At 43.3% G+C, this 25,823-nt stretch overlaps 1 protein-coding gene across 10 annotated transcripts in view; it reads right to left on the reverse strand.

Annotated features, from left to right (window-relative positions):
• The window catches only part of MTA1 (metastasis associated 1), a 188,204-nt gene that overhangs the window by 136,860 nt on the left and 25,521 nt on the right, over positions 1-25,823 (reverse strand). For all 10 annotated transcript variants that reach the window (XM_068253333.1, XM_068253331.1, XM_068253332.1 and 7 more), the window contains exons 3-6: positions 9,113-9,206; positions 5,443-5,569; positions 3,075-3,138; positions 2,453-2,570 (exon numbers count right to left, since the gene is read on the reverse strand). In XM_068253333.1, the coding sequence (XP_068109434.1) occupies positions 2,453-2,570; positions 3,075-3,138; positions 5,443-5,569; positions 9,113-9,206 (403 nt within the window). The remainder of the gene's footprint in view (positions 1-2,452; positions 2,571-3,074; positions 3,139-5,442; positions 5,570-9,112; positions 9,207-25,823) is intronic.

The following is a 25,823-nucleotide window of genomic DNA, read 5'->3' on the forward strand; positions in this document are numbered from 1 at the left end:
CCCCCCCCCCCCCCCCCCCCCCCCCCCAAGTTCCCCCTGCGCTCTGCTATGCCCCTATAAATAATCAGCCGAGCTGTCGACACACAGCGTGTTGCAGCCGGCTGTTTACATCTGCAGCTGTCAGTCTTGGCGCTCTCCCGCCTCCTCCATAGCGTCGGACCCCACCCGCATCCCTTCCCTCTAATCAGCGGGGAGGGAAGGGACACGGGCAGGGACCAGAGCTATGCAGGAGGCGGGGGGAGCGCCAAGACTAACAGCTGCAGATGTAAACAGCTGGCTGCGACACGCTGTGTGTCGACAGCTCGGCTGATTTATGGGGGAATAGCAGAGCACAGGGGGAACTTAGGGGGGTTCGAGATAGCAACAGAGGCTGGGCAGTATAAGCAGACCCAGCCTCTGTGTGCTGGTAGCATTGTTAGAACCCACCTTGGATTCTTTTTAACAGCTGGAGAGCCAAGTTTGCAAATCACTGATCTAGGAGAATCAGGGAGAAGTACTGGTCAAGGATGCATTCACACTGAATTAGTCTCTGTCAGTTATAACTGTTCAGGTAATGTCCATGTTTCTCTATAGCTCAGTTCACATTAGATGCTTTATAACTGAAGCTTTTTCATGATGCATTCCTATGGAACAACTGATCAGTTAAAACCCTTAGTAAATGAATGGAAAGAGGTTGGGAGACAAGTTAGATAGGTACAAGGCACAAAAGCGGTTAGGGCCCATTCACACTAGAAGCGTTTATCTGAGTGCTTTGTGATTGGATTAGCTCTTTTTAAAAAATCATTTCTTTTTCACAGATCATACGAGAATAGGTGAGAGATTGTTCAGCACTCCCATTCACTTTCATTAAAATTGCGGTAAAAATCGCAGCGTTTTTCACGTACGAGATTGCAAAATCACATTGATTTTTACGCAATTTTAAATGACAGTGAATGGGAACGATTTTTAAAAAGCACTAATCACTCACAAAGCGCTCAGCAAAACGCTTCTAGTGTGAATGGGCCCTTAAAGTCAATCTCAAGCGATTTCCTCAAGCTACATTTACAATGCCTGTTGTGTTCCCTGTAACAGTAGGAACATAAAACAATGAGAAAACGGTGCCGTACGTTACTCACGTGTCGTGTCGCATAAGGTTTAGAGGGATTGATGTTTTGCAATATTGGGTGGCAATCTACGCGTGTATGGTCACCTTACATCAAACTAAAATGTAATTAAAGGCTACATATTCTTTGTCTGAAATATCTAATGATAAAGAAAGCTCTGCTGTTCACATTGGCGTTTTTTTCCGGATCGGATCCGGAACGTATACTGTACAAACGAACGGATGTGAATGGATCCAATGTTAACCTATGGATCCATTCCCATGCATCCGTTGTTACGGATACGTTCCAATCCACGGATCTAAAAAATGCTGCAGGCCCTAATTTTCTGGACCGTTCTGCCCAGCGGAACAGATCCGGAGAAAAAAAAAAAAAAAATACTGCAGCATTGGGGCAATGGGTTCTTCACACTAGTGAAGAAACGGACCGTTCCACAGGGGATGGGGGCATGTGCTGACACGAATCTAGCGACGGGAGGGTGAGGGGAGAGTGCAGCAGCTGGGCGGGTGGGTGAGGGAAGGTTTATACATACCTTACTTTCAGTAGTAGCCGGCAGTAGAGGCTTCAGTCTTCTTCCGCGTCCTGTGACTACATGAGTCACAGCGGAAGAAAAGGAAGTCTCTACCGCTGGCTACTACTAAAAAATAAGGTATGTATTTGCTGAGTGAAAACGGATCCGATCAATCATTGATCAGATCCGTTTTCACTATGTGAATCGGGCCACGGACTGAGCCATCCGGATCCGGTGAAGTGGAAACCGGATCCGCTCACTGGATCCTTTTGGCTCAGAACGCCAATGTGAACTGGGCCTAACTGAAGAGCAGATGGGTGGTGGGGCGATGTCTAATGACATCACTCTTAGCATGCCTTGGAATGTTTAATCACATGACCATGACTCCAGCAAGAATGTCACCTTCTTGCCATATCCTATACAATAAAACCTAACTGTCCCTGCGTCATCCTTCCTGTGTCAGTCTGTGTGTCAGTGGGTTTTTTGTACTGCGCATATGTGCAGTACAGAACCGTTGGGACAAGAGAACGGACCAGGGAGCCGGGCGGAAAGGGGGCGAGTGTGCCGGGCGGGTGCGCGCGCACACTGACTGGCGGCGTGAAGAGACCTAGAGCCCGTTTTTAAACAGGCTTCGGTCAAGCTAGTAGATGATAAAACGGAACAGGGAAGGAGCTATAATGCAACTCTGTCCGCTTGTATTAAATACTCAGCTACACTCACTGTCTGTTCTATTCTAAAGTCAGGAATACCACTGGTAATACAGAAGATCCAAAATTATTTGGTGACTTTCATAGATTTGCACTACTTAATAAAAGTTAGAGAATTGAAATTAAAGACTTACCTTCTTCCAGCAAGTCCGTTATGTCAGCTTGGTATCTGTTGCCAACACGAATTTCTCCTTTGTCTGCCAAAAGGGTCTTCTGTTGGGGATCGTATACTAACGAATAAAAGAAGAAATCCTGAAAAAAAAAAAAAGTGGGAAGCCGTTAAGTTAAAACAAAATTATAGCTCGCCTTTATTGTGCATGTGCAATCCGTAATTGTTATAATTGCCTCTCGTGAAATTAGAACAACAAACGAAACAAATTAAAATCCTTACGTTGAGGTCCCTTTTACACTTGCATTGCAAGTGTGCATTGCCTTACCCATGTTTTACCACAAGGTAACACAACGGCAATGCAAGTCAATGGGGCCTTTTACACTTACTGGGTCGCATTGTGCCGGAAAGGGTTAGTCTCGCCGCAAAGCCTACAGCGAGCTACCACAAGCACCGCACTGAAAGCATGCCATCTTCTTGCCATTTCTCAAAAGAACAGTGAAAAGGCAGCAGAATGGCACACTGAGGACCCAGCCCTGGCAGTATGGCACGCCACATTATGGGGAGGGGGACACACCAGACAATCTCTGATGAATTATAGCCATAACCAAATATTCTTATTCTACAAAACACAAGAAATGACTCACCTCTCTTTCCAAGTAAGACTTCAGCGATTCTGTCTCATTTAAGAGTGTAACACTGCATTTTCCCCTGAAAAAAGAAACATTCTCAATTCCATAAACAAATCAACAAACTAAACAGACTATACAGTCAGTTGTTTTAAAGTAAATCAGAGACTATGAAATAGTAAGAAACAATACTTACCCAGGGTGTGCTGTCCTCCCACGGCCTGCCGTCCAGCCGCAATTAGCCCTGGTAATAGGCTCAGTCGTGTCAGTCCAGGGCTACTGCGCATATGCAGGAATTCCGCGCATGCGCCGAAGCCCCGGACTGGACCCGACTGAACCTATTACCGGGGCTGATCGTGGCTGAACGGCAGACTGCGGGAGGACGGTGAGGTGATCGCACGTGTTTATGGGGCTGGAGGAAGCCCTGGGTAAGTATTGTTTCTTACTATTTCAGAGTCTCTGGTACACTTTAAAGGGCTGACTAGGGGTATGGTGAATCCAAGAGAAAGGGGCAAACATGAACCAGACACTGACACTTAATACCAAAAAACCAAAAGTGGTCAGGGCCCCACATTGGGGTGGCAACAGTGGCTTAAAGTGACACTGAAGCAGGAAAAAAAAATTAAGATAAAATGAATTGTATGTGTAGTACAGATAATGAATATAACATTAGTAGCAAAGGAAATAGTCATTTTTATTTTCAGTTATACAGTTTTTTGTTAAACATTCTATCATATTTGCAATTACAAACCACACTGTATTTTAAAGTTTGAAACAGAGCAGAATGAATTACCATTTGAACTCCCCTGCAGTAAAACCTTATCTAAAGCTGCCTCCCACTGTTTCTTTGATGTATAAGGGCTTCAGAAAATAGGACTGTCTCTAACCAAAGTTGGGTCGGAGAGCTCAGAGAAGCTCTTTTGCAGAGATAACCACTGAAGATTCTTACCGCTTCTTGTACTGGAAACAACATGAGACTATTCTTTGCTACTAATGTTTTATTTCTTAGCTGTACTACACATGCAATTCATTATATCATACGTTTATTTTCACTTCAGATTCCCTTTAACAGTTACGGAATCAGCAGCTGTATGCGCAGTCGTGAACTCCTCTCCATATCCTTCTCTACTTTAGGGTAGGAACACTTTAGGCAGAATTACATATGCTTTTTCCACAGCACATAATGAAAAACGCATATGGATTCTGCCTAGTGTGCTCCTTCCCTAAATTGTGAAATCCCTTCAACCAGTAGTTGTGGCATGGGAAAGTGTCGCAGTATGAAGAATGGGCTGATGTTAAGATTTCTGACCTTTTCTTTCCTTTTAATGGGGCTACTGAGAATAGGAAATGAAATGAGGCTTTAAACAGGGTTTCATAGGTGGAAAAAAAAAAAAAAAAAAAAAAAAAAAGACCTGGCCTCTAAAGGTTCACAATATTAAAAAAAGTGAGCAGTTAAAATGACAGAACCAACAGGTTTTGTACTAGTTCATCTTCTCATGGGGTATTCTTAGGGGTTTCTTTGTTTTCTAAAACATTTCCTGAACATCAGTTGCTAAATCTAACTACCAAAATAGTAAGATACCAGCCAACCTCCCTAATGGCAGTTAAACTTAGCAAACTGCTGTTCAGGAAATGCTCTAGAAAACCTTGAAAATGAGGAGATGGACTAGTCTAAATCCTGTCAGTTCTGTCAGATTTTAAACTGCTTACTTTTCTCGCTGTAGTGGCCCTTAACTGGCACCACACACCAAGTCACACCATTCATGTTGATAAAGGCATAAAAAATTAAGTAAACGAACAAACGCACAGTTCAGCCGCATGTCAGAAAGTGGCCTAACTGATGTAATTGCATGATTTACCTATAATTACATGAAAAATGTTCAGTGTTGGGCTAACTTTCTGCTGTGTATCAGGGATGCCCCTCGATGAGCTGGATGTGGATGTGTTTGTGAAGAAAAACAGATGTAAATGCTTAAAGTGGACCTAAATTAAAAATACAAGATTTCAGAAATAAAAGCCATTTTCTAAATTATAATAATAAATAGCTGCCTTTTTTTCAGCTGCATGATCCGGCAAAATGCTGGAGTAGGTGGTGTCCGGCAAAGGAGGAATTGCTAATGGCTGCCACCTGTATAACCCTAGTTGTGCAAAGAGAAGGGTGAAAAGCATGCACTGAAATGCTCATAGGCTTGAAGGAGTGTTTATTTATCTTTGTATGTGTCAGAGTGGTGCGACTAAATATTTTGAATTAAAAACATTTTTGGTTTAGGTCCGCTTTAACAGATACAGAGAACCCAGTGCAACAGCAAGTAACCATGCAGAATTCAGAACACTTCCCTGTAAAGCTCTGCAATGGGTGTCTGATGCATTAAAGAACAACACTCACCGTATATGGGTAGCTGGTAAGGATTCAAGCTGCCTTGACAAAAACAGCTCTCTGTGTCTTAACTGGTGCTTTAACTTTTCTGGTAAATCCACCATTTCAGGATTTTCCATCTCTTCTTCCATTTCTCCTAAAATGTAACCAAAAAAAAAAAAAAAAAAAGTAAATTAAATAAAATATACCATTTGTCTTAAAACCCAACTCCAAACAGGCAAAATCTCTAAGAAATAGTTTTGTTTACAGTAAATGAGTCAATGCATTCACTTTAGAACTGAATTTTGTTTAAGTTTACAAAGTACCTGAAGTAAGCTGCAACCATTTATACAAACTCAATCGAGATCGAGTAACTTCCTGTTAACAGATCATTGACATGCAATTGCTCATCACCAGCTTCCTGTGCACTACAAGTTTGCACTGTCATGGGCAGGTCTTCAGCTGTAAGGCTGTGTTCCCACTTGTGCCAGATCACGTGCGGCCAGCCGGAGTGGACAGTGTAGTGTCTGATGGTCCTCTGTGGTCCAGCTATGGTCTGGGGCAGATGCATTACCACCATAGGCTAGGCTATATGGTGAACTTATCCACCTGCCCAGGATTATTGTGAACTGCACTCAAGTGCGGCCAGTTTACCACAACAGATCCCACGGATCCATTACTGACTTAACCATTTAAGGACCAGCAGTCTCTGGGCACTTAAAGACCAGAGACCGCTCGTCCAATCCCGACAAATCGCCGCACATACCCGCCGCAACCGCTGTCATCGCCGCGACCCCCAGGACATAGACTCTGCCGTCTCTATGACGGCAGAGTCATGTGAGCCGGTCAGGAGCCGCTTTCATTGGCTGCTGACCCTGTTTTTCAATGTAAGCCAATGGGAACAGCTTACATTGAAAGACAGGGCCAGGAGCCAATGAAATCTGCTCCTGACCGGCTCACATGACTCTGCAGTCATAGAGACAGGCAGAGCCTGTGAGATGCGGCGAGAATCGTCGGGTTTGAGCGGCGCGATCGGCGTGGAGCAGCGGAAACGGCGGATGCGCGCTGCAGACAGTGATTGAGATCTACACCCTGCCAGCCAGGAGCCCACCAATACAGGGCGTAGATCTCAATCACTGCGGTCCTTAACCTCCTCAGCGGTATGGACGACTATACACGTCCATCACCGCCGGAGGTCGCCGCTCAGGCCCTGCTGGGCCGATTTGAGCGAAATAAAAAGCAGCACACGCAGCCGGCACTTTGCCAGCCACGTGTGCTGCCTGATCGCCGCCCCTCTGCGGCGATCCGCCGCGAGCAGCGGCGAAAGAGGTTCCCCCCAGCCGCCCGAGCCCTGCGCAGCCGGAACAAAAGTTCCGGCCAGCGCTAAGGGCTGGATCGGAGGCGGCTGACGTCCATGACGTCACTCCGATCGTCGCTATGGCGACGAGGTAAGCAAAACAAGGAAGGCTGCTCATTGCGGCCTTCCTTGTGTATTCTGGTCGCCGGAGGCGATCAGAATGACTCTTCCGGAGCGCCCTCTAGTGGGCTTTCATGCAGCCAACTTTCAGTTGGCTGCATGAAACAGTTTTTTTTTTATTTAAAAAAAACCCTCCCGCAGCCGCCCTGGCGATCTCAATAGAACGCCAGGGAGGTTAAATGGTTAAAGTGGATCAGAGATGAACTTTTATTCATTGCATAATTGGGTTTCTTTCATATAGTTTTTAGGGCATTCCTCAAGCCAAATACTTTTTTTCTTTTTTTAGTACTCCAATTCCCTATAAACTAAACAAGCCTCGTTCACAGCTTCTCCAAAATGCCAAGGCACTCAGAACCATGTAGCAAGGGCTTATGGGAGCTCAGTCTGGGCAGGAGGAGGTTACTAGCCAGAGACTTCAGAGGCAGAGGGGAGAGTGAATTTTTCACAGGCTGCGGGGTGGAGATGCAGTTGCAGATTACCTGTGTAATGATGACAAAGAGAACATGGCCGCTCTCATTGTATCACAGGATTAAATCATCATAAACTGTTAAAGCTGTATGCAGCCAGATTTGCTGTGTAAACTATCTAAAAACTTTAGATAAGATATCTAGACAAGTTACTACTTGTAGTTAGTTTTTCATCTCGGATCCGCTTGAATAGGAGCCGATCACTACCAGTTTAGTGTTAAATAGAGAACACACACACAAAAAAGTACGTTCTCAGCTCAAGTGGGAAAACAGCATTATGCTCAGATGCTGAGAACAACTCTGGTTCATTCTTCCTACATGGGTGTTGCGTAGTATTTAAAGCTCTAGTTCAGCTTCATATTTATTAATGCATAGGATAGTACAGTAGCACTAATAAGCAATGCACAACGTTTTAAACAGTGCCAATTTGTACTTTTTACATAGTTTTGAAAGTATAAGCCCATAAGCCAAACTAGATCCAAAATTGAACAAGGTTAATTCTTCAAGCAATAATCTCTAACCAGAGGTGGGCCTCCTGCGTCCGGCACACAGGCCCCGCAGGGACATGTATAATGTATAAATGTATCCATTTAATAATAAAATTGTTTGGGGAAACTATCTTACACTAACTACACTTGTACCTAGCAACAGGTACAAGGAGTTTTGCATTTGCCTTTCCAATAATCAAATATGCAGCTCCAAAAGTAAAAGCATGCCAAGATTAACAGAAGACGCTCCAAAAGGACTGCTGCCAAGATTCACAGATTAATTCAGGTACATGTCAGCAAAGAAAGTGATATAGTAAAAAGTGCACAATAAAATGTAAGTGCTGGTTATCAAGTGAGAAAACTCTTATGCCTGGTACACACTATGCAATTTCCTGTCAGATGGACGATTCAAATCAATTATTTCCAATAGGTCCGATTTACTTTCCAAACTTTTTTTCCGATCACCTCTATACAAAAATCGGTCAGAATCCGAAATTAAAATTGACCTGTCAGGAATAATTGATTCAATTAGTCTATCTGGTGGGAAATTGCATATAGTGTGTACCAGGCATAAGGTTGGTAACCAAAAACACAAGATTCATGTGAAATTCTGATCTGAGTGCTGGTTCACACTACAAGAGGTTTCCTAAGCTCCAGTGATTTATAAAGCTCTCACTAATGTAATGCTATGTTTGTGTTCTCACTTGAGCAATGCGATTTTTTTTTCAACTCAAAGCATTACATTAGCAAGAACTTTTCAAATTGTAGCGCTTGTAGTGTGAACCAGCCCTGACCCTAAGAGTGAGTGTAAGAACTAGCAATCGTGTAGGTAAAAAAAAAAAAAAAAAAAAATCAAGGGATATAGTAACTAGAGTAATTTTAATCACTCTATAAAGACAGGTAAGACGAAAAACCCAGGTCTAAGTATTGCTGTCAATTCTCTGCCCTGGAACCTGTATGCTTCCAGCACTTGGATAAAGTTTCCTTCTTCTGGAGACTTCAGACCCATACAGAGCATGACTACAGAAGAATAAGACCCAATTTTAAAAGAAAGCACACCATGAACCTAAATAGAGCAGCTCATAGACCATTACAATATTGTAGGAGCTTCTGTCAAAATGGGAGCATTTTTGTGAAGGAAAAGCCTTTTGCAAAAATGAATATGCAATAAAAGCAATAGATTTTACACAACACTTAAATGCTTAATAAGTCAGCCAGTACTGTATAAAATGCAAGAACAGCCTGTAAACACAGCAGTGACTACTTACGTGCATGTTTGTCTGCTAACGATATAAGGGTGCTGGATATGTCCCTCCTCCTATAGAAACAGACAACCTTTGCCTCCACATTTCCATTAGCAGTCTGTTGAGCAAAAAAAAAAAAAAAGGACAAAAGAAGAAAGCATCACTCTTCGTGTTAAAGTGTATTTATATTCTTCACATTATTATTACTACCATCTAGGATTTATATAGCTTTTGTAAACAAAACCTGCCTGACTACCACTTCTTCCTGGCTACCATCAACCACTGCTAGGCAGGAGTGACGTCACTTAACCACAATTGACCATAATATACAACAGTGTCACCACTCAAGGTATTGGCAAAATACAAAAACAGCTTTATTAGAGTATACACAGGTACCAAACTTTGGCAGAATCTTCAGAGAGGGTAAGACACATGCAGTAAAGTGAACAGGAGTACACAGACTGCACACTGCTTGCTCGTTTCTCAGGGCTTGTTCCTATGTGGGCGATTAGCGGGCGATTTCCGCTGATCGCCAAAGCACTACCACTTTTTAAAGCGCCAGCGCGATAGAAACCTAACTGCCGCTGATCACGGGTGTTTCGCGATTAACGGCAATCGCAAAACGTGTTACCTGCAGTATTTTGTAGCGATTCGAGCAATCGTGGTACAGTGTATTTACAAGCACTGATTGCAATTGTCGGAAATAGGGCGTGTAGTGATTTACCACGCTAATCGCAGTAAAATCACCAACGCAAAACGGTAGCGCTGAGGGCCCATTCACACTATGGTCTACCTGTTTATCAGAGTGGTATGGAAGAATGGATTGCGCTGTGCCCATAAAAAAAAAAAAAAAAAAAAAAAAACCACACACACACACACACACACACACACACCTCTTTCACCCTTCTGGCCCACCCTTTGTATGCCATTTACCTCCTCCTCTGCCTCTCAGATCTCGCACATGTGCGCCTGCGCCACTTCACTACAGTCCTCAGCAGCGAGATCTGAGAGTCTGTGCAGGATAGGGCGCATCACCCGGCATCAATGACACCCTGCGTATAAGACGACCCCTGACTTTTCAGAAGATTTTCAAGGGTTAAAAAGTAGTCTTAGGCCTCTTTCACACCAGAACGTTGCGTTAGGGGCACATTATGTGACCTTAACGTCCCCTCTAACGCAACGCCCGGTGGTGTTGGAGCAGGACGTTACCAAGAGCCGCATTACAAGCAGCTCTTGGTGCGCCTGCTCTGTCGGAGGCACTGCGGAGACCACGTGAGCGGAGCTCTCCGCATCACGTGGTCCCGCCAGCCAATCCGCGGCCGCTCCAGGATGTAAACACTGCAAGTGCAGTGAATAATAAGTAGCCATGTGTCTGGCTACGTAGCGGCCTCTCCCCGCCTCCCTTCCGCCCATAAAAAAGCGGCCTCTCCCCGCCTCCCTTCCGCCCATAAAATGAAAAAAAAAAAAAAAAAAAAAAACACCCTACTGAGCATGTGCAAACCGTCTAACGCAGCTTAGCCGCGTGTAAAGTACTGCATGCAGTACGTTATGTAGACGTGCTGCATTACAATGTAACGCAACGTGGGTACTGTGAACAGCCCATTGATTTTTCATTGCTGTGCGTTGGGGGTGCGTTACAGGCTGCTCTAACGTGCGCCTGTAACGTCCCACTGTGAAACCAGCCTTATACGCCAGAATATTTACATTCCTAGTACAATGTATGGGGAAATATTTTAATTTGAAATAAAAAGGTGTATTTCTGTTTTCTCCTTGTACTCGATCAAGAACTACAAGCTCTGAAAAAAAAAGTAACAAATTATGTATTCTCTTTTAACCTCCCTGGAGGTACGCAGTTTATGAGGCTGCGTCCGCAGGAGGGATTTTTGTGATAAAACTGGTTTTAGTCTTCGTAGCTAGCACTAGGCTAGCTTCCTGTAGCACCCCAAGTCCCCCGACACCTATCTGCTCCCCCCGATCGCCGACGGTAATATTTACCCAGCCGCAGCCCCGCGAGAGCCGCAGCTTTCCATTTAGCTTCAGTCGTCGCTATGGCGACGAACGGACATGACGTCATGCGCAGTCCCGATCCTCCCCATAGCGAAGCCTGGAGTTGATCGGGAGGATGCGCCATCGCGGGATCCCTGGGGGGTATGTATTGCGGTGGGGATCGGGGGGGGGGGGGGATGGGGGAGCAGAGGGCCTTGGGGGGCACATGGCACACCACCAGGGAGGTTAAATTCAGTCACTTTGGTTCTTTAGCGCAAGAGTTTTATTTTGGTACAGAGTATATGAAAATAACAATTGTATTGCTTTTGATTTAGTTTGCCATCAAAAAAAAAAAAACTATCACTGTTAAAATGTTACCACATGGGCCTCATTTAATAGCTAGTTGGGCATTTAGCAGGCCATCACTTCAGAAGTGTGCATGTGGCTTTCTACGGGCCAATTATTTGCACAAACTATTTTCTTTGAAGAGCCACAGAAAAGTGTACACATCAGAAAAAGGCCACAAAAAAGTCACCATTATGGAAAGCTGACAACCAGGGCTATGCCAAAGTGGGCGTTTAGTAAGCTACCAACTTGTGTAGTTTTGCTGAAACTTTCCCAAGATGATCATCATTTTGAAAATGACTTTTTAAAATGATGAATGGAGTTCCTATTTTTTATATGACAAGGATCCAAGTTGAAAGACACCTCAAAATGTATTCTACAACTAATTTTGATTAAAAATTAAGCCACATGTACCTCATGTGATAAACAATGCACAGAAATCCATTTTCAGGGTGCGCCTATGGCCCTTTTTTCCCCTCTTTTTGCAGTCCATTTTTTTACACTAATTGTTACAACCCCATTCTTGATTTGCATAGATGTTCCTGTACTGGGACAGATTCGACAAGAGATTGTTGAATATGTTCTAATGGCCATGACAGGTGCGATCGCAATTACAATGTACCGTATTTTTCGGACTATAAGACGCACTTTTTCTCCCCCAAAAGTGGGGGGGGAAAGTCAGTGCGTCTTATAGTCCGAATGTTACATATTTGGACCTGTGCCTGTGTTTTTTACCCCATTTTTGCGATGTCTGCATTTCCCCCGCTGCCGTGTCTGCCTGCACTCCGTGTCCTCTGTGTTTGCGTGTCCCTGGTGTTTGCGTGTTCTCAGTGTATGCATGTCCCCCGTGTCTGCCTGCACTCGTGTTCCCGGTGTTTGCGTGTCCCTGGTGTTTTTGCGTGTCCTCAGTAATTCCATGTCCCCGCTGTTTCCATGTCCGCGGTGTCTTAACACAGATAAGTAGCTGCCACATAGTCATCCGGCTGTCCCCGGTTTCCCTTATACGTACCTCTTGCAGCTTTAGATTATCGCGCTGTCCCCGGTACTGCCGTAACTTGTAACAATCAGGAAGTCCCGGACGTCTGTGCAGGGAAATGCACTAATCAGGCGGGGGCGCTTGCCTCAACCGCCAATCATGCTGTGCAATGCTCGAGTGATGGTGTTGAGGGCGGGACCACCTCTCCGTCATTGTGGCCAATCACAGCGCCCTCTGCCTGATTGGTGCATTTCCCTGCACAGCCGTCCGGGACTTCCTGATTGTTACAAGTTACGGCGGTACCGGGGACAGCGCAATAAACAAAGCTGCAAGAGAGGTACGTATATGGGAAACCGGGGACAGCCTGCTGACTATGTGGCAGCTACTTATATGTGTTAAAACACCGCGGACACAACAAACAGCAGGGACATGGATATACCGAGGACAGGCAAGCACCGGGGGACACGCATACACTGGGGACACAGTGCAGGCAGACAATGACACCAGATGCACAGACCAGGACAGGACACGCAGACACTGGGAACATGGAGTACATGCAGATACTGGGACACAGGGACACGCAGACATTGGGGCACAGGGGGGCATGCAGACACTGGGGACACAGGGATAGAAAACACTGGGACAATGGGGATAGAAAACACTGGACATGAAGGAAACAGTGGACAAGGGGACAGAGGAAGGGGGACAGAGCACAGGGCATCAGACACCAGGGACATAGGTGGACAGAGGACATTGAGACATCAGTGGACACAAGGGGACAGTGGACACAGAGGGACATAGGTGAACACAGGGGGGCAAAAGTACATGAAAGACATAAGGGGGGCATAATAATTAGGGGAAAAGGTCCATAACACGCCCCTGTACCATGGACGCACCAGGTTTAGTATATTTTTATTTTTCCTGGGTTTATGTCCTCTAAACCTAGGTGCGTCTTATAGTCCGGAGCGTCTTATAGTCCAAAAAATACGGTAATCTGCCACATCTAATAAATCGCAGAATGAACATAAAAACAAACAGGTAGAAACCATTATTGAAAACGCAATGCGATGAAGACCCAAAAATGGTGGAGAAAAGCACCCTGCAAGTGTTTCCCTGCCTACATAGAGAATGATTCCAAAAACAAACACAGATAGACTCATTTTGCTGCCTTTAGCGGTTCCCGGGAGCGTGCATGGGTGCACAGACCTGCGGGAGCGTGTGCACATGCACATTTACCAGTATAAAATTACCACAGTGACTCAACTGATTCCACTCAATTTCTGCTAAAATTCTGATCAGAATCTAAAAGCACAATGGGGAACATCTTCCGATTACCACAACTGTAGAGTATCACTCAGGAGCAGCATTTGGCCAGTACAAATCAATGTATGACAAGATTGAAAGAGAACCCGTAACCAAGAATTGAACTTCATCCCAATCAGTAGCAGATACCCTCTTTCCATGAGAAATATTTTCCTTTTCTCAAACGGATCATCAGGGGGCTCTGCATGGCTGATATTGTGGTGAAACCCCTCCCACAGTGTGATGTCAGGACCATGGTCCTGACAGTTTTCTGTCTGTGAACCTCACTGCAGTGTGGGAAATTGCCATTTACAGCTGTTTCCAACTGCCAAAAAAGCAAGCAGCATCTCCTTTCACTGCCAGCAGTAAAAAGGTCACCATGTGATAAATGTCAGAATGTAAATTAGGGAGGAAATATTTTACGATGGTCAAACACTGACTAAATAATTTATACATAATTATTGTAAAAATGAAGCATTTTGTTATTACATGTTTTCACTGGAGTTCCTCTTTAACAACTGTACTTTTACCCTAAAGCATTAGAGCTGACAAAATCACTGACTGTCAGCCTTGACCTGTTCCCAGTTGCACATATACCACCCAAGACAGTCTAATCTGCTCCCAGTATAACACTGCTTAGTGCAGTCAGTCCCATAGATTGCCTTTGATCTGAAGAGCAAAGCCTCTGCTTTTCCTCAAGTGACATGCCTGCAGAGTGCAGGACACAAATCTCTCCCCTGCTGGCCATACTAATCAGCTCCTGAGATTTATTACAAGTCGGCAGGAAGGGCGGGAGGCAATTTGGATTTGGAACACAGAGCAGGAAGTCATTGAAGGAACACAAATGTGAAACTTACTTCTCCTTTCAGGTTTAATTTTCTCAAAAAGTGTTTAAGGTCAATTTATTAATAATTGTTAAATATATTTTAAACAAACTCTAATCTAATAGCTAGGCAGAGAATAATTATGCGTACAATTTAGTCCATATAAACCAAGACCGAAGAGAGCCGTCTCCTATCACTGTTATTCATTCTGGCCATTAAGCTACTAGATGAGCTAATCAGATCAACCCCTATGCACTTTGCTCCTGAGGTCTATAAGGTTAGGGCAACTTAAGTGATATTCATCAAATCCTTGTCTACAAGCAGCTAAATCTCTTGATCTCAACTGATTCATTTTCCCCTGTTGTCCAGGTCTAAAGGGTGTTACGCTAGATGAATTTACTGCCGTGTATGCCATTAATATTGCTATTAACTTCTGGCTCATTACAGGTGAACAAAAACAAACATCACAGTGTTCATAAACAAAAGAAAACCATAAACAACCATGTTCATAAACAAAAGAAAACCACCTCAAAGAAGGTCTAAAGTGCCATACCCACCAAGCGATTTTTCCACCAAAGCGATTTTTTGAGCGATGAGCACCCCTTGCCACAATTTCACAACATTGGTACAGGAACGCTATCGCTCAAAGGACATTTAGCGGCGTGCGGTAAGATTGACAGTCATGGCAGATTGGGTCTTTAGGATTCTGACAACTCAGCGCAAAGTATCGCGATCGCTTGACTTGCCTTCGCATGACATTGCGCGTACCCGCGGGCAGGAAGATTGATCGGGGAGCGCTCGTCGTCGTGGGACGTCGTTATGGTCCATCTTCCTTCATCGCGAGGTGAGTAATCAGCTTTATAATAATGCTCAAGAAAAGTTCCAATTCAGCAACAGACTCGCCCTGCTTCTGCCATTGTGATCTCTGCAATTTTGTGACATAATGAAGTAATGAATCAGACTGGCGATGCTCCAACGGTTTATATATGCCGGGAAGAGGAACAGGAAACTGACTGCGCATCTTTTAAAAGGCCCTTCCAGCACAACAGAAACGTTATATTCAAAAAAATAAATAAAAAAAATAAAGTACCACTTTCATTTTAACAAATTATTGTGCTGCTTGCTTTAATTGTCTTCCTAGGAGTATAAGATTGAAGTATAATAAACCGCATCAGAGATGAATGGCGCAATAAAATGCATCAAAGAGATGAATGGCGCGTCGGCACTACAAGGGTAGCGGCACCACTATCAAAGGCTAAGTCCACTTTTGTCCCGGTTTGCCACGGTCCTCTTTTACAACTTAAGGGCCGGTTCACATTACAAGCGCGGATGGCCACGCATGCGGAACGCAACGCGTACGAACGCACGCCATCCGCGTTTGTATGCGTTGCGTGGCTGATCCCATCACTGAAAAGTGAATGGGACAGCCGCGCGTTTTTGCTAAATCTGCATGCAGCATGCGTTCCCGGACCGCACTGGTCCGGAACGCATGCAGTGTGAACATCAGACAGTGCACTCTTTGCACTGTCTGATGTCGTGCGCGTCTGCCTCCTGCACGCGTTTCCAAAACGCGGCTGGAAACGCGTGCAGTCTGAACGGGCCCTAAAGGAAACCTAAACTGAGAAGGATATTGATTTTTCTTTTTAAAATAATACCAGTTGCCTGACTCTCCTGCTGATCCTGTGTCTCTAATACTTTCAGCCACATCCCTCCCCAACAAGCATGCAGATCAGGTGCTCTGATTGAAGTCAGACTATTAGCTGCATGCTTGTTTCAGGTGTGCGATTCAACCTATACTGCAGCTAAAGAGATCAGCAGGGCTGCCAGGCAACTGATATTGTTTAATAGTTGTGATAATAGAATATCAGTAATTCTACCGATAGTCTATTATTGCTTTACCTAACCTTCCTCTCACACTAACACTCCATCTACTCCTAATGCTAACCTACTACTATTGAAGCCTAACACTAAACCCCTTATCTAGCCTAATGCTAACTTACAGTTATCTAAACCCAACACTAAGGCCTCGTTCACATTACAAACGCGGACGGGCACGCACGCGCAACACGTACGAACGCACGCCATCCGTGTTTGTATGCGTTGCGTGGCTGATCCCATCACTGAAAAGTTAATGGGACAGCCACGCGTTTTTGCAAAAAATGCGTGCAGCATGCGTTCCCGGACCACACAGGTCCGGAACGCATGCAGTGTGAACATCAGACATTGCACTCTATGCAATGTCTGATGTCGTGCGTGTCGGGCGGCTGGAAACGCGTGCAGTGTGAACGGGGCCTAACCTAGCCCCTACCTACAGCTAATACTTGCACTAGGTCATTTACCTTAGCCTCCAAATGTATGCTGCTTTTGGTCCCTCCGTCGCCCCATCACGTCGGCTATACTTGTCGCCTTCCACGGCCTGGGTGCCCAAATTTCCCGTATTGAATAAATTACCCATGGCATAACCTTCTGAACGGTTTGTGTCAGTCTCCTGTTTGTACACCTTGTATGTAAAGACATTGCAGTATTCTGAATCTAAGTGATTACCTCACAAGACTGTAACGATCAGGACAAAAACTAGTGTGGTTTGTCTAGAGGAGTAGGTAATTTAATTTTGATTTGTGGCCCAGAAACTGTCGTGGCCAAGGTTAATTGTTATAACTACCAGATACAGCTGGGAATGTGCACACCGGAGGTGCGGTGGTTAGCGGCAGAATCACTAGAGATCGGCGTATCGTCACGCATCGGATGGCAATTTGCGGGCTGCCGCACAGGATTATCGGCTGAAGGGGTTGTTATCAGCCACCTCAGCCGACTTAAACACGAGGTGAAAATAAGCTGATGAGATAAACAATTGTACAGTATCTATGCTCCTTCTACAAAAAAAACAAAAAAAAAAAAAACGACCTTTTGATGTCCCACAGTTATTTTATTTTTTAAATCTACTTTTTAAGTTTTTACTGTTTCATGGTTTCTGCTCAATGACACCTTCATTGAAGTATGCCAGAGCCAAAATCTATGAACTATTGACCATTTTTATCTTTTTTTTATAGTTGTAATTCCTTATCAGTGATGGTTACGATAAAAGTCTGACCCGATCCCAACCCAGACAGAAATCGTCCCTTGCATACCTGATTTTTAACTCTTTCAAGCAGAGAAAGAAAAAGAAAAAAAAAAAAAAAAAAAAAAAAAGGAACACAGCGTAGTTATTTGTGTGCTTGGCACTGTACATACACATGTCCATCTCATGTTACCTGGTGTAACCTTTCAGTCAAGCGTGTGTACGAGTCCTAAGGCACAGTAACGAAGTAGAATATTGTAATGTGATCGATATTGTACCATCGATAACAGGTGATAGTTGACCATGGGTAACATTACCAATACTATGACTTTTGGCAATATATTGTGCCTGAACTAACATGTGGGGCTTTTAAATGTGCGCTTTTATAGTGCTGGCTGTAATCTTAAGCCTCATCTACACGGTACAATTTTCCATAAGATAGATGAATCTATTAGATAATTTTCAACCTGTCCAATCTTAGTCCATTGGATGTTGCAACAGATTTCTGGGTATTTAACAAAGCAAAATCTATTGGAAATTGAATTTTAAACAATTTGGAAATGTACACACTATGCAATTTCTTATTAGCTCTAAAAAGAAAACAGAGGACACCAAGAGCCCAATAGTGCAATATATAATGTAATGTCAAAGGTTCTTATACTCACAAAGGTGGGTTACCATCAGGTAACCACTTGACAGGCAGGTGGGGTGTATTAGTACCTGACCCCACTCAGGTATAAAAAAAAAAGTCGCTCTCTGTAGATAGGAAAATGGGGAAAGAACCCCTCCACCAGGGGTGGACTTAATCGTGCTGTAATATGTACAAACAGAGGCGCCAAGCAGAGTATTCTATACCAATATTCTAAAAATGATAAAAAGAGGGAAATCGAGGTGGCCTTACCTCCCTCTGGTAGTGGACATATACTCAAATGCAGAGTAAAAAAAAAAATATACAATTTATTCACAGCAAAAAAAAAAAAAATCGCAACGCGTTTCGCGGTCAACAGTCCCGCTTCATCAGACAGTACAGGAGCATATAAAACTGGTTCAGGTCCATTAAGCGTGTGAGCGCCTCTGTGATGAGGCGCTCTGTGAAGAAGCGCTCACACGCTTAATGGACCTGAACCAGTTTTATATGCTCCTGTACTGCCTGTTAAAGCGGGACTGTTGACCGCGAAACGCGTTGCGATTTTTACTTTTAGAACATTGTTTTACTCTGCTTGGCGCCTCTGTTCGTACATATTACAGCATTATTAGCCCTAAAGCTCAATCTACACAATACGATTCTATTTACGATTCGATTAAATCCGACATGTCCGATCCTGATTCGATTCAATTTGATTTGCCATTGCTAAACAATGGAAAATCTAATGGCATCGAATCAGGATCGGACATGTTGGATTTAATCGAATCGTAAATAGAATCGTATCGTGTAGATTGGGCTTTTTAGATCTAGATCTAATAGATCCGGATCTGCTGGAAAATTGTACAGTGTAGATAAGGCTTTAAGCAGCAGCGGCTCGATTGATAAGGAACATTGCCGCCGCATCTACGCGTGTAGATGCGGCTTTCCACTCCTGGACATCAAATGTGGAACATTACGTACTTTAACCAGCTGAGCGTTACAGACTAGCTCAGCTCGTCCAATACCGCCACGCTGGATTGCTCAGGCCCTGGTGGGCCGATTTGCATACTTTTTTTTTTCAAACACGCAGCTAGCACTTTGCTAGCTGTGCGTTTGTTCCGATCGCCGCCGATCTGACGCGAAAGAGGCCCCCCCCCCCCCGCAGACCCCTTGCACAGCCTGGCTAATCACCGCCAGGCTGCACTATGGGGTGGATCGGAACTCCCCCTGACGTCAATCCGATCAGCGCCATGGCGACGGGGGAAGCCCATACAGGAAATCCCGTTCAGAACGGGATTTCCTGTTGGGTATTTGCGCCAGCGGCGATCGGAGGGGTGGTGGGGGGAAGCATGTAGCTAGCGCTAGGCCATACCATGGGCGGAGCAGTGCACCACCGTAGAACTTTCACCCGTTTAAAATATCAGCACTTTTTTTTTGTATTGGCCGCATATGATCAGAATGCTAGGGAGGTTAAAATTAGAGGAGAATCTCCCAACTTTCCCCCAAAAAACATCCAGACTTTTTTGGGGTTTTTTTTTTTGACTGCCGATCTGGAGACCAGTTATTGTGCACAAACAGCTGAGTGTTTTAGTTGTGCTTAGCAGAACACGGTCACTCATACAGGATCTCAGTTCAAAGTCAATTTTGTGAGATGTAGAGCTTCCTTTTTGTTCCTGTACCGATAAATACAGCAAATGTACATATTTCAGATTGTGTGATTTATTGCAGCTTTTCCCACAGATTAGTTACATATGGGGGTGATTGATAAACTGACATTTTTATTGTTCCATATTTCTTGTACGGATTTACATCTATTGTGCTATGTTGGCTGGATACACTGTTCACAGAGGCCAATAATTGAAGTTAAACATTCCATCCAGTACAAGATGTATGGTATGCACTGACAGAAACAAGGATATGTTCCTTATTGATTTAAGAGTGAGATCATATCTGCTCATCTCTATTTTCCTTCATCTCTTTGCCTGGTTGTACCTGGAAACACGATGTGCAAGATGCACGATTAGCAGACTAACCCTGTTTTTCAAGGGTAGTGACATATTAGTTATCAGTTTATAGCCATTTTTTTTTGACTGGGCTCACTGTAGCGCATGCTGGTTTTCCTTTCTCTTCATTTTCAATATTTGATATTTGATATCCCTAGACCTTAGGCTGTGTGGAATCAACATATGAACTGCCATGCAAAATTCTCCTATGATCTCTGATAGCATACCTCCCCCTCCCCCAGTGTACTGAGTAGTGGTTTGCTTACCGGTCTGCCCTACCAGGCCTGCCTTCTACAGAACTGAAACTGCAGGACTAAAGGGATGCTGGGGTCCCAGATCTCAAGATAAAGACAAGAGCTTGACAGAGAAAGGAGGTCACACACTCCATGGCACTATGAAATAGGGGAGAGGAAGTCCGTGATACTTGCAGGCTAGTCCTGAAATTTCCAGTAATGGATTTGACTATTCACAACTTGGGGCTCAGAACTGATGTTTAATAAAGAGGCACTTGCTGTAATCATTTTGAGAAACACTGTTCTAAAGGACCTGTATCCTTCCATTTCCCTCTTTTCATTAGACTTTTCCACCTCCCTTTTTACACTATCACTCATTCTATACCCAAATACCACCTCTCCATCTGCCCTCCCAGACAAACCCATTCAAGTATGCTAACTAAAGCTAACAGACATGCAACAACAACTTTTTGTTCACCTGTGCCCAGACAGGAACACTTTAGCAAGTTTATGCTAAAGCGTAGCCATTTGTATTCTTTTAGTAGCACTTGCATTGTTTTTCTAATCCACTGGATACAAGTGTAATCAATTGCTAATGACAGTGATTTAAAAATAAGATTTAAAGAGAAAGAAAAAAAGGAAAGGGGAAAAGAAATGGAAATACTACAAGCCAAAAGAATAAAAAGCAAAATAAACAGCACAGGCTGCCACAAAAACCAAAGACAGTTGAAAGGATGCAAAATCTACAGATCCTATCACAGGTGACCTCAGTGTCAGACCAGAATACCAATGGTGCTTCTACACTACAAGACATTACTCTGCAGATTCCATCATTTTGATCGGTGGAAGACTGGTGCCTCTAGCAAAAATTGAATTGACTGACATCAATCGGACAGGATGAGTTTCTCCTGGCTCGGCGCTTGCTGGATAGTTATCAGCCAAAAAAAGCGCACCCCCCCCCAGCATAAAATACTCACCGTGTCCAGCGCTGTATTTGGCTTTTTGGCATCCTCTGTGTACGTCCTCCAAGCTGTGCTCAGTTAGAAGATGTCGCTGGACACACTGTATTTTTTGCCCTGCAAAAGCCCCAAATCATAGTCTCCTTTATCCTCTCAGACATGCCAGTTAGTTGAGACTACCGGTTGCCCAAGTTACGGATAACGGGGACTTTACTGTATAAGACATTTTAGAAAGAAGTCACTTGTCAGAAACACTGCTAGTTTTTTGCAGGTCATAACAGATTTTGCAAATAAACTCCAGAACATTCAATAGCTGCCAAATATGCTACTTGTTACCATGGATGATGAATCGCTGTCCAGCAATACTGTCTGCAAAGAAAAGATTGACACCTGTCTTCAAAATGCTATCACCTTCATTAAACCAGAAATACAGTGCTGAAGATGACAAGGCTCATTCACTTCATTGTTCCTCATTAAATTTTCCATAATGACATCTACCTCCAAGCTTATGAGAACAGCTATAGGAACAAAATGGTACCACGGGATATAAACCTCAATGGCTGACGACGCGTTGTGCTGCTATGTGGCAGGGAGGAGTCGTGGCGTGCAGGGGAAAGGCGAAATCAATGCTGGGAGCGAGTAGATCTGCCTGGTGGTTGCGAGCTGCCGTACACACTCCTGATTATTAGCTGAGGCGGGCATCATCAGCAGACTTAAGTCAGGTGTGTGTGTGTGTGTGTGTGTGTGTGTGTGTGTGTGTGTGTGTGTGTGTGTGTGTGTGTGTGTGTGTGTGTGTGTGTGTGTGTGTGTGTGTGTGTGTGTGTGTGTGTGTGTGTGTGTGTGTGTGTGTGTGTACGAGGCTTAAGACTGCCATGGCTTTCTGCTCATAAGTAAACACTGATGATTAACCCTTTCAGTGCTCCCAAACCAAGAAACCAAGTTAAAACTTCCATAAATTGTAATGAAGAGGTTTTTTCCCCTAAAGAATATGATGCTGTGGCTAGTCTTCTAGAGCAGAGATAAAGTTCTGAGTTTAAATTTATATACATTCCAACCATCAAGCTAAACATGGACTACTCAAACTCTAAATTTATCCTTGATTCTCCAAGGAAAAAATGTTGTGTAGAACAACTTTTTTTTTTAAATCTTCAACAGGACACAAATACTGCAACAACCTTAACCCATTCGCGTTCCGTCGTTTTCACGTGAGAAATGTTCACCTCCCATTCATTAGCCTATAACTTTATCACTACTTATCACAATGAACTGATCTATATCTTGTTTTTTCCGCCACCAATTAGGCTTTCTTTGGGGGGTACATTTTGCTAAGAGCCACTTTACTATAAATGCATTTTAACAGGAAGAATAAGAAAAAAATGGAAAAATTCATTATTTCTCAGTTTTCAGCCATTATAGTTTTAAAATAATACATGCCTCCATAATTAAAACTCACGTATTGTATTTGCCCATATGTCCCGGTTATTACACCGTTAAAATTATGTCCCTATCACAATGTATGGCGACAATATTTTATTTGGAAATAAAGGTGCATTTTTTCCATTTTGCATCTAATCACCATTTACAAGTTTAAAATAAAAAAAAAAAAAAAAAAAAAAAAAAAAAAAAAGAGAAATATTTTATCTTTACATTGATATTTAAAAAGTTTAGACCCTTAGGTAAATATTTACATTTTTTTTTATTGTAATTTTTTTTTTTATAGTAAACATTTTATTTGGGTAGTTTTGGGAGGGTGGGAGGTAAACAATAGATTTATATTGTAAATGTGTGTTAAATTTTTATTTTTTTTCACTTTCAGTTGTAGTATTACTTTTTGGCCACAAGATGGCAGCCATGAGTTTGTTTACATGACGTCACTCTAAGCGTAACACACGCTTAGAGTGACACATCGGGGAGGGAACAGCCAGAAAAAGCACAGCTTCCGAGAGAAGCTGTCCCTTTTTCAGCGGGGGAGAGGAATCAGTGATCGGGCACCATAGCCCGATACATTGATTCCGTGGCTACCGAATCCGCGGCCGGGAGTGCGCGTGCAATCGGCCGCGGTAGCGCGCATAGTTCCTGGACGTACTTTCTACGTCCAGGAACCAAAATAGGTTAAAGAAAAATTTGCATTTCAGCCACCTAAATAAAAAAAAAAATTATTATATATATATATATATATATATATATATATATATATATATATATATATATATATATATATATATATATATATATATATATATATATATATATATATATATATATATATATATATATATATATATATATATATATATATATATATATATATATATATATATATATATGCAAATTCTAGCACAATCTTGGCCCTGGCTACCTGAAGGATTTGTTGCAACTGCCCCCCCCCCCCCCACACACACACACACACACACAATCTTAGATAAAAAAAATAAAATAACTTGGTCACTCTGAAAGTCCACCTCAAAACCTTTGGAGACAGAGCCTTCTGTCATGCTGCCCCTACACTTTGGGACTCACTCACTCTCAATCAGGATATCTCCAACCCTGGAATCACATTTTGCCATATTACTGTCACAAACATGAATCGTTTTTATTGGAATTCCACGTGAAAAACCAATACAAGGTGGTGTACACATGAGAAGTGGAACGAAAATCATACAAGATTCCAAACATTTTTTACAAATAACTGAAAACTGGGGTGTGCGTAATTATTCAGCCCCCTTTGGTCTGAGTGCAGTCAATTGCCCATAGACATTGCCTGATGAGTGCTAATGACTAAATAGAGTGCGCCTGTGTGTAATCTAATGTCAGTACAAATACAGCTGCTCTGTGATGGCCTCAGAGGATATTGGAAGCAACAACACCATGAAGTCCAAAGAACACACCAGACAGGTCAGGGATAAAGTTATTGAGAAATGTAAAGCAGGCTTAGGCTACAAAAAAAAGATTTCCAAAGCCTTGAACATCCCACGGAGCACTGTTCAAGTGATCATTCAGAAATGGGAGTATGACACAACTGCAATCCTACCAAGACAAGGCCGTCCACCTAAACTCAAAGGTCGAACAAGGAGAGCGCTGATCAGAAATGCAGTCAAGAGGCCCATGGTGACTCTGGACGAGCTGCAGAGATATACAGTTCAGGTGGGGGAATCTATCCATAGGACAACTATTAGTCGTGCACTGCACAAAGTTGGACTTTATGGAAGAGTGGCAAGAACAAAGCCATTGTTAACAGAAAAGCATAAGAAGTCCCGTTTGCAGTTTGCCACAAGCCATGTGGGGGACACAGCAAACATGTGGAAGAAGGCGCTCTGGTCAGATGAGAACAAAATGGAACCTTTTGGCCAAAATGTAAAACGCTATGTGTGGCAGAAAACTAACACACCATCCACACTGTCAAATATGGTGGTGGCAGCATCATGCTCTGGGGTGCTTCTCTTCAGCAGGGACAGGGAAGCTGGTCAGAGTTGATGGGACAATGGATGGAGCCAAATACAGGGCAATCTTGGAAGAAAACCTCATGGAGTCTGCAAAAGACTTGAGACTGGGGCAGAGGTTCACCTTCCAGCAGGACAACGACCCTAAACATAAAGCCAGGGCAACAATGGAATAGTTTATAAAAAAAAATAAAAAAAAATATTCATGCGTTAGAATAGCCCAGTCAAAGTCCAGGTCTAAATCCAATCGAGAATCTGTGGCAAGATCTGAAAACTGCTGTTCACAAACGCTGTCCATCTAATCTGACTGAGCTGGAGCTGTTTTGCAAAGAAGAATGGGCAAAGATTTAAGTCTTTAGATGTGCAAAGCTGGTAGAGACATACCCTAAAAGACTGGCAGCTGTAATTGCAGCAAAAGGTGGTTCTATAAAGTATTGACTCAGGGGGCTGAATAATTACGCACACCACACTTTGAAGTTATTTATTTGTAAAAAAAAAATATGTTTGGAATCATGTATGATTTTCGGTCCACTTCTCACGTGTACACCACTTTGTATTGGCCTTTCACGTGGAATTCCAATAAAAAAAAATTGATTCATGTTTGTGGCAGTAATGTGACAAAATGTGGAAAACTTCAAGGGGGCCGAATACTTTTGCAAGCCACTGCATATACTAAACCCAGAGACAAGATGGTATTACAGAATACTCTATCCTCAGCGATAACGCGCCCCTCTCAGTATTCTGTATCTGCATTAATGCAGATAATAATGCAACTAAGATTGCAAAGAAACGTGTCTTGAATGTAAAAACCCAGAGGAGCAAGATTATTAATGCAAATAAGGCCAACACAAGGAGACTGTAAATGTAAGGATCCCTCTATAACAGCACAAGAGCAGCACCTAGGAATTTAAAGTGGACCTGAACTCAGAACGTCCTCTTTGCTCTAAAAGATATGCAACAGCTTAATAACATAATAAATCTTCA

Source organism: Hyperolius riggenbachi, chromosome 9 (assembly GCF_040937935.1).
Source record: "Hyperolius riggenbachi isolate aHypRig1 chromosome 9, aHypRig1.pri, whole genome shotgun sequence".
Lineage (NCBI taxonomy): Eukaryota > Metazoa > Chordata > Amphibia > Anura > Hyperoliidae > Hyperolius > Hyperolius riggenbachi.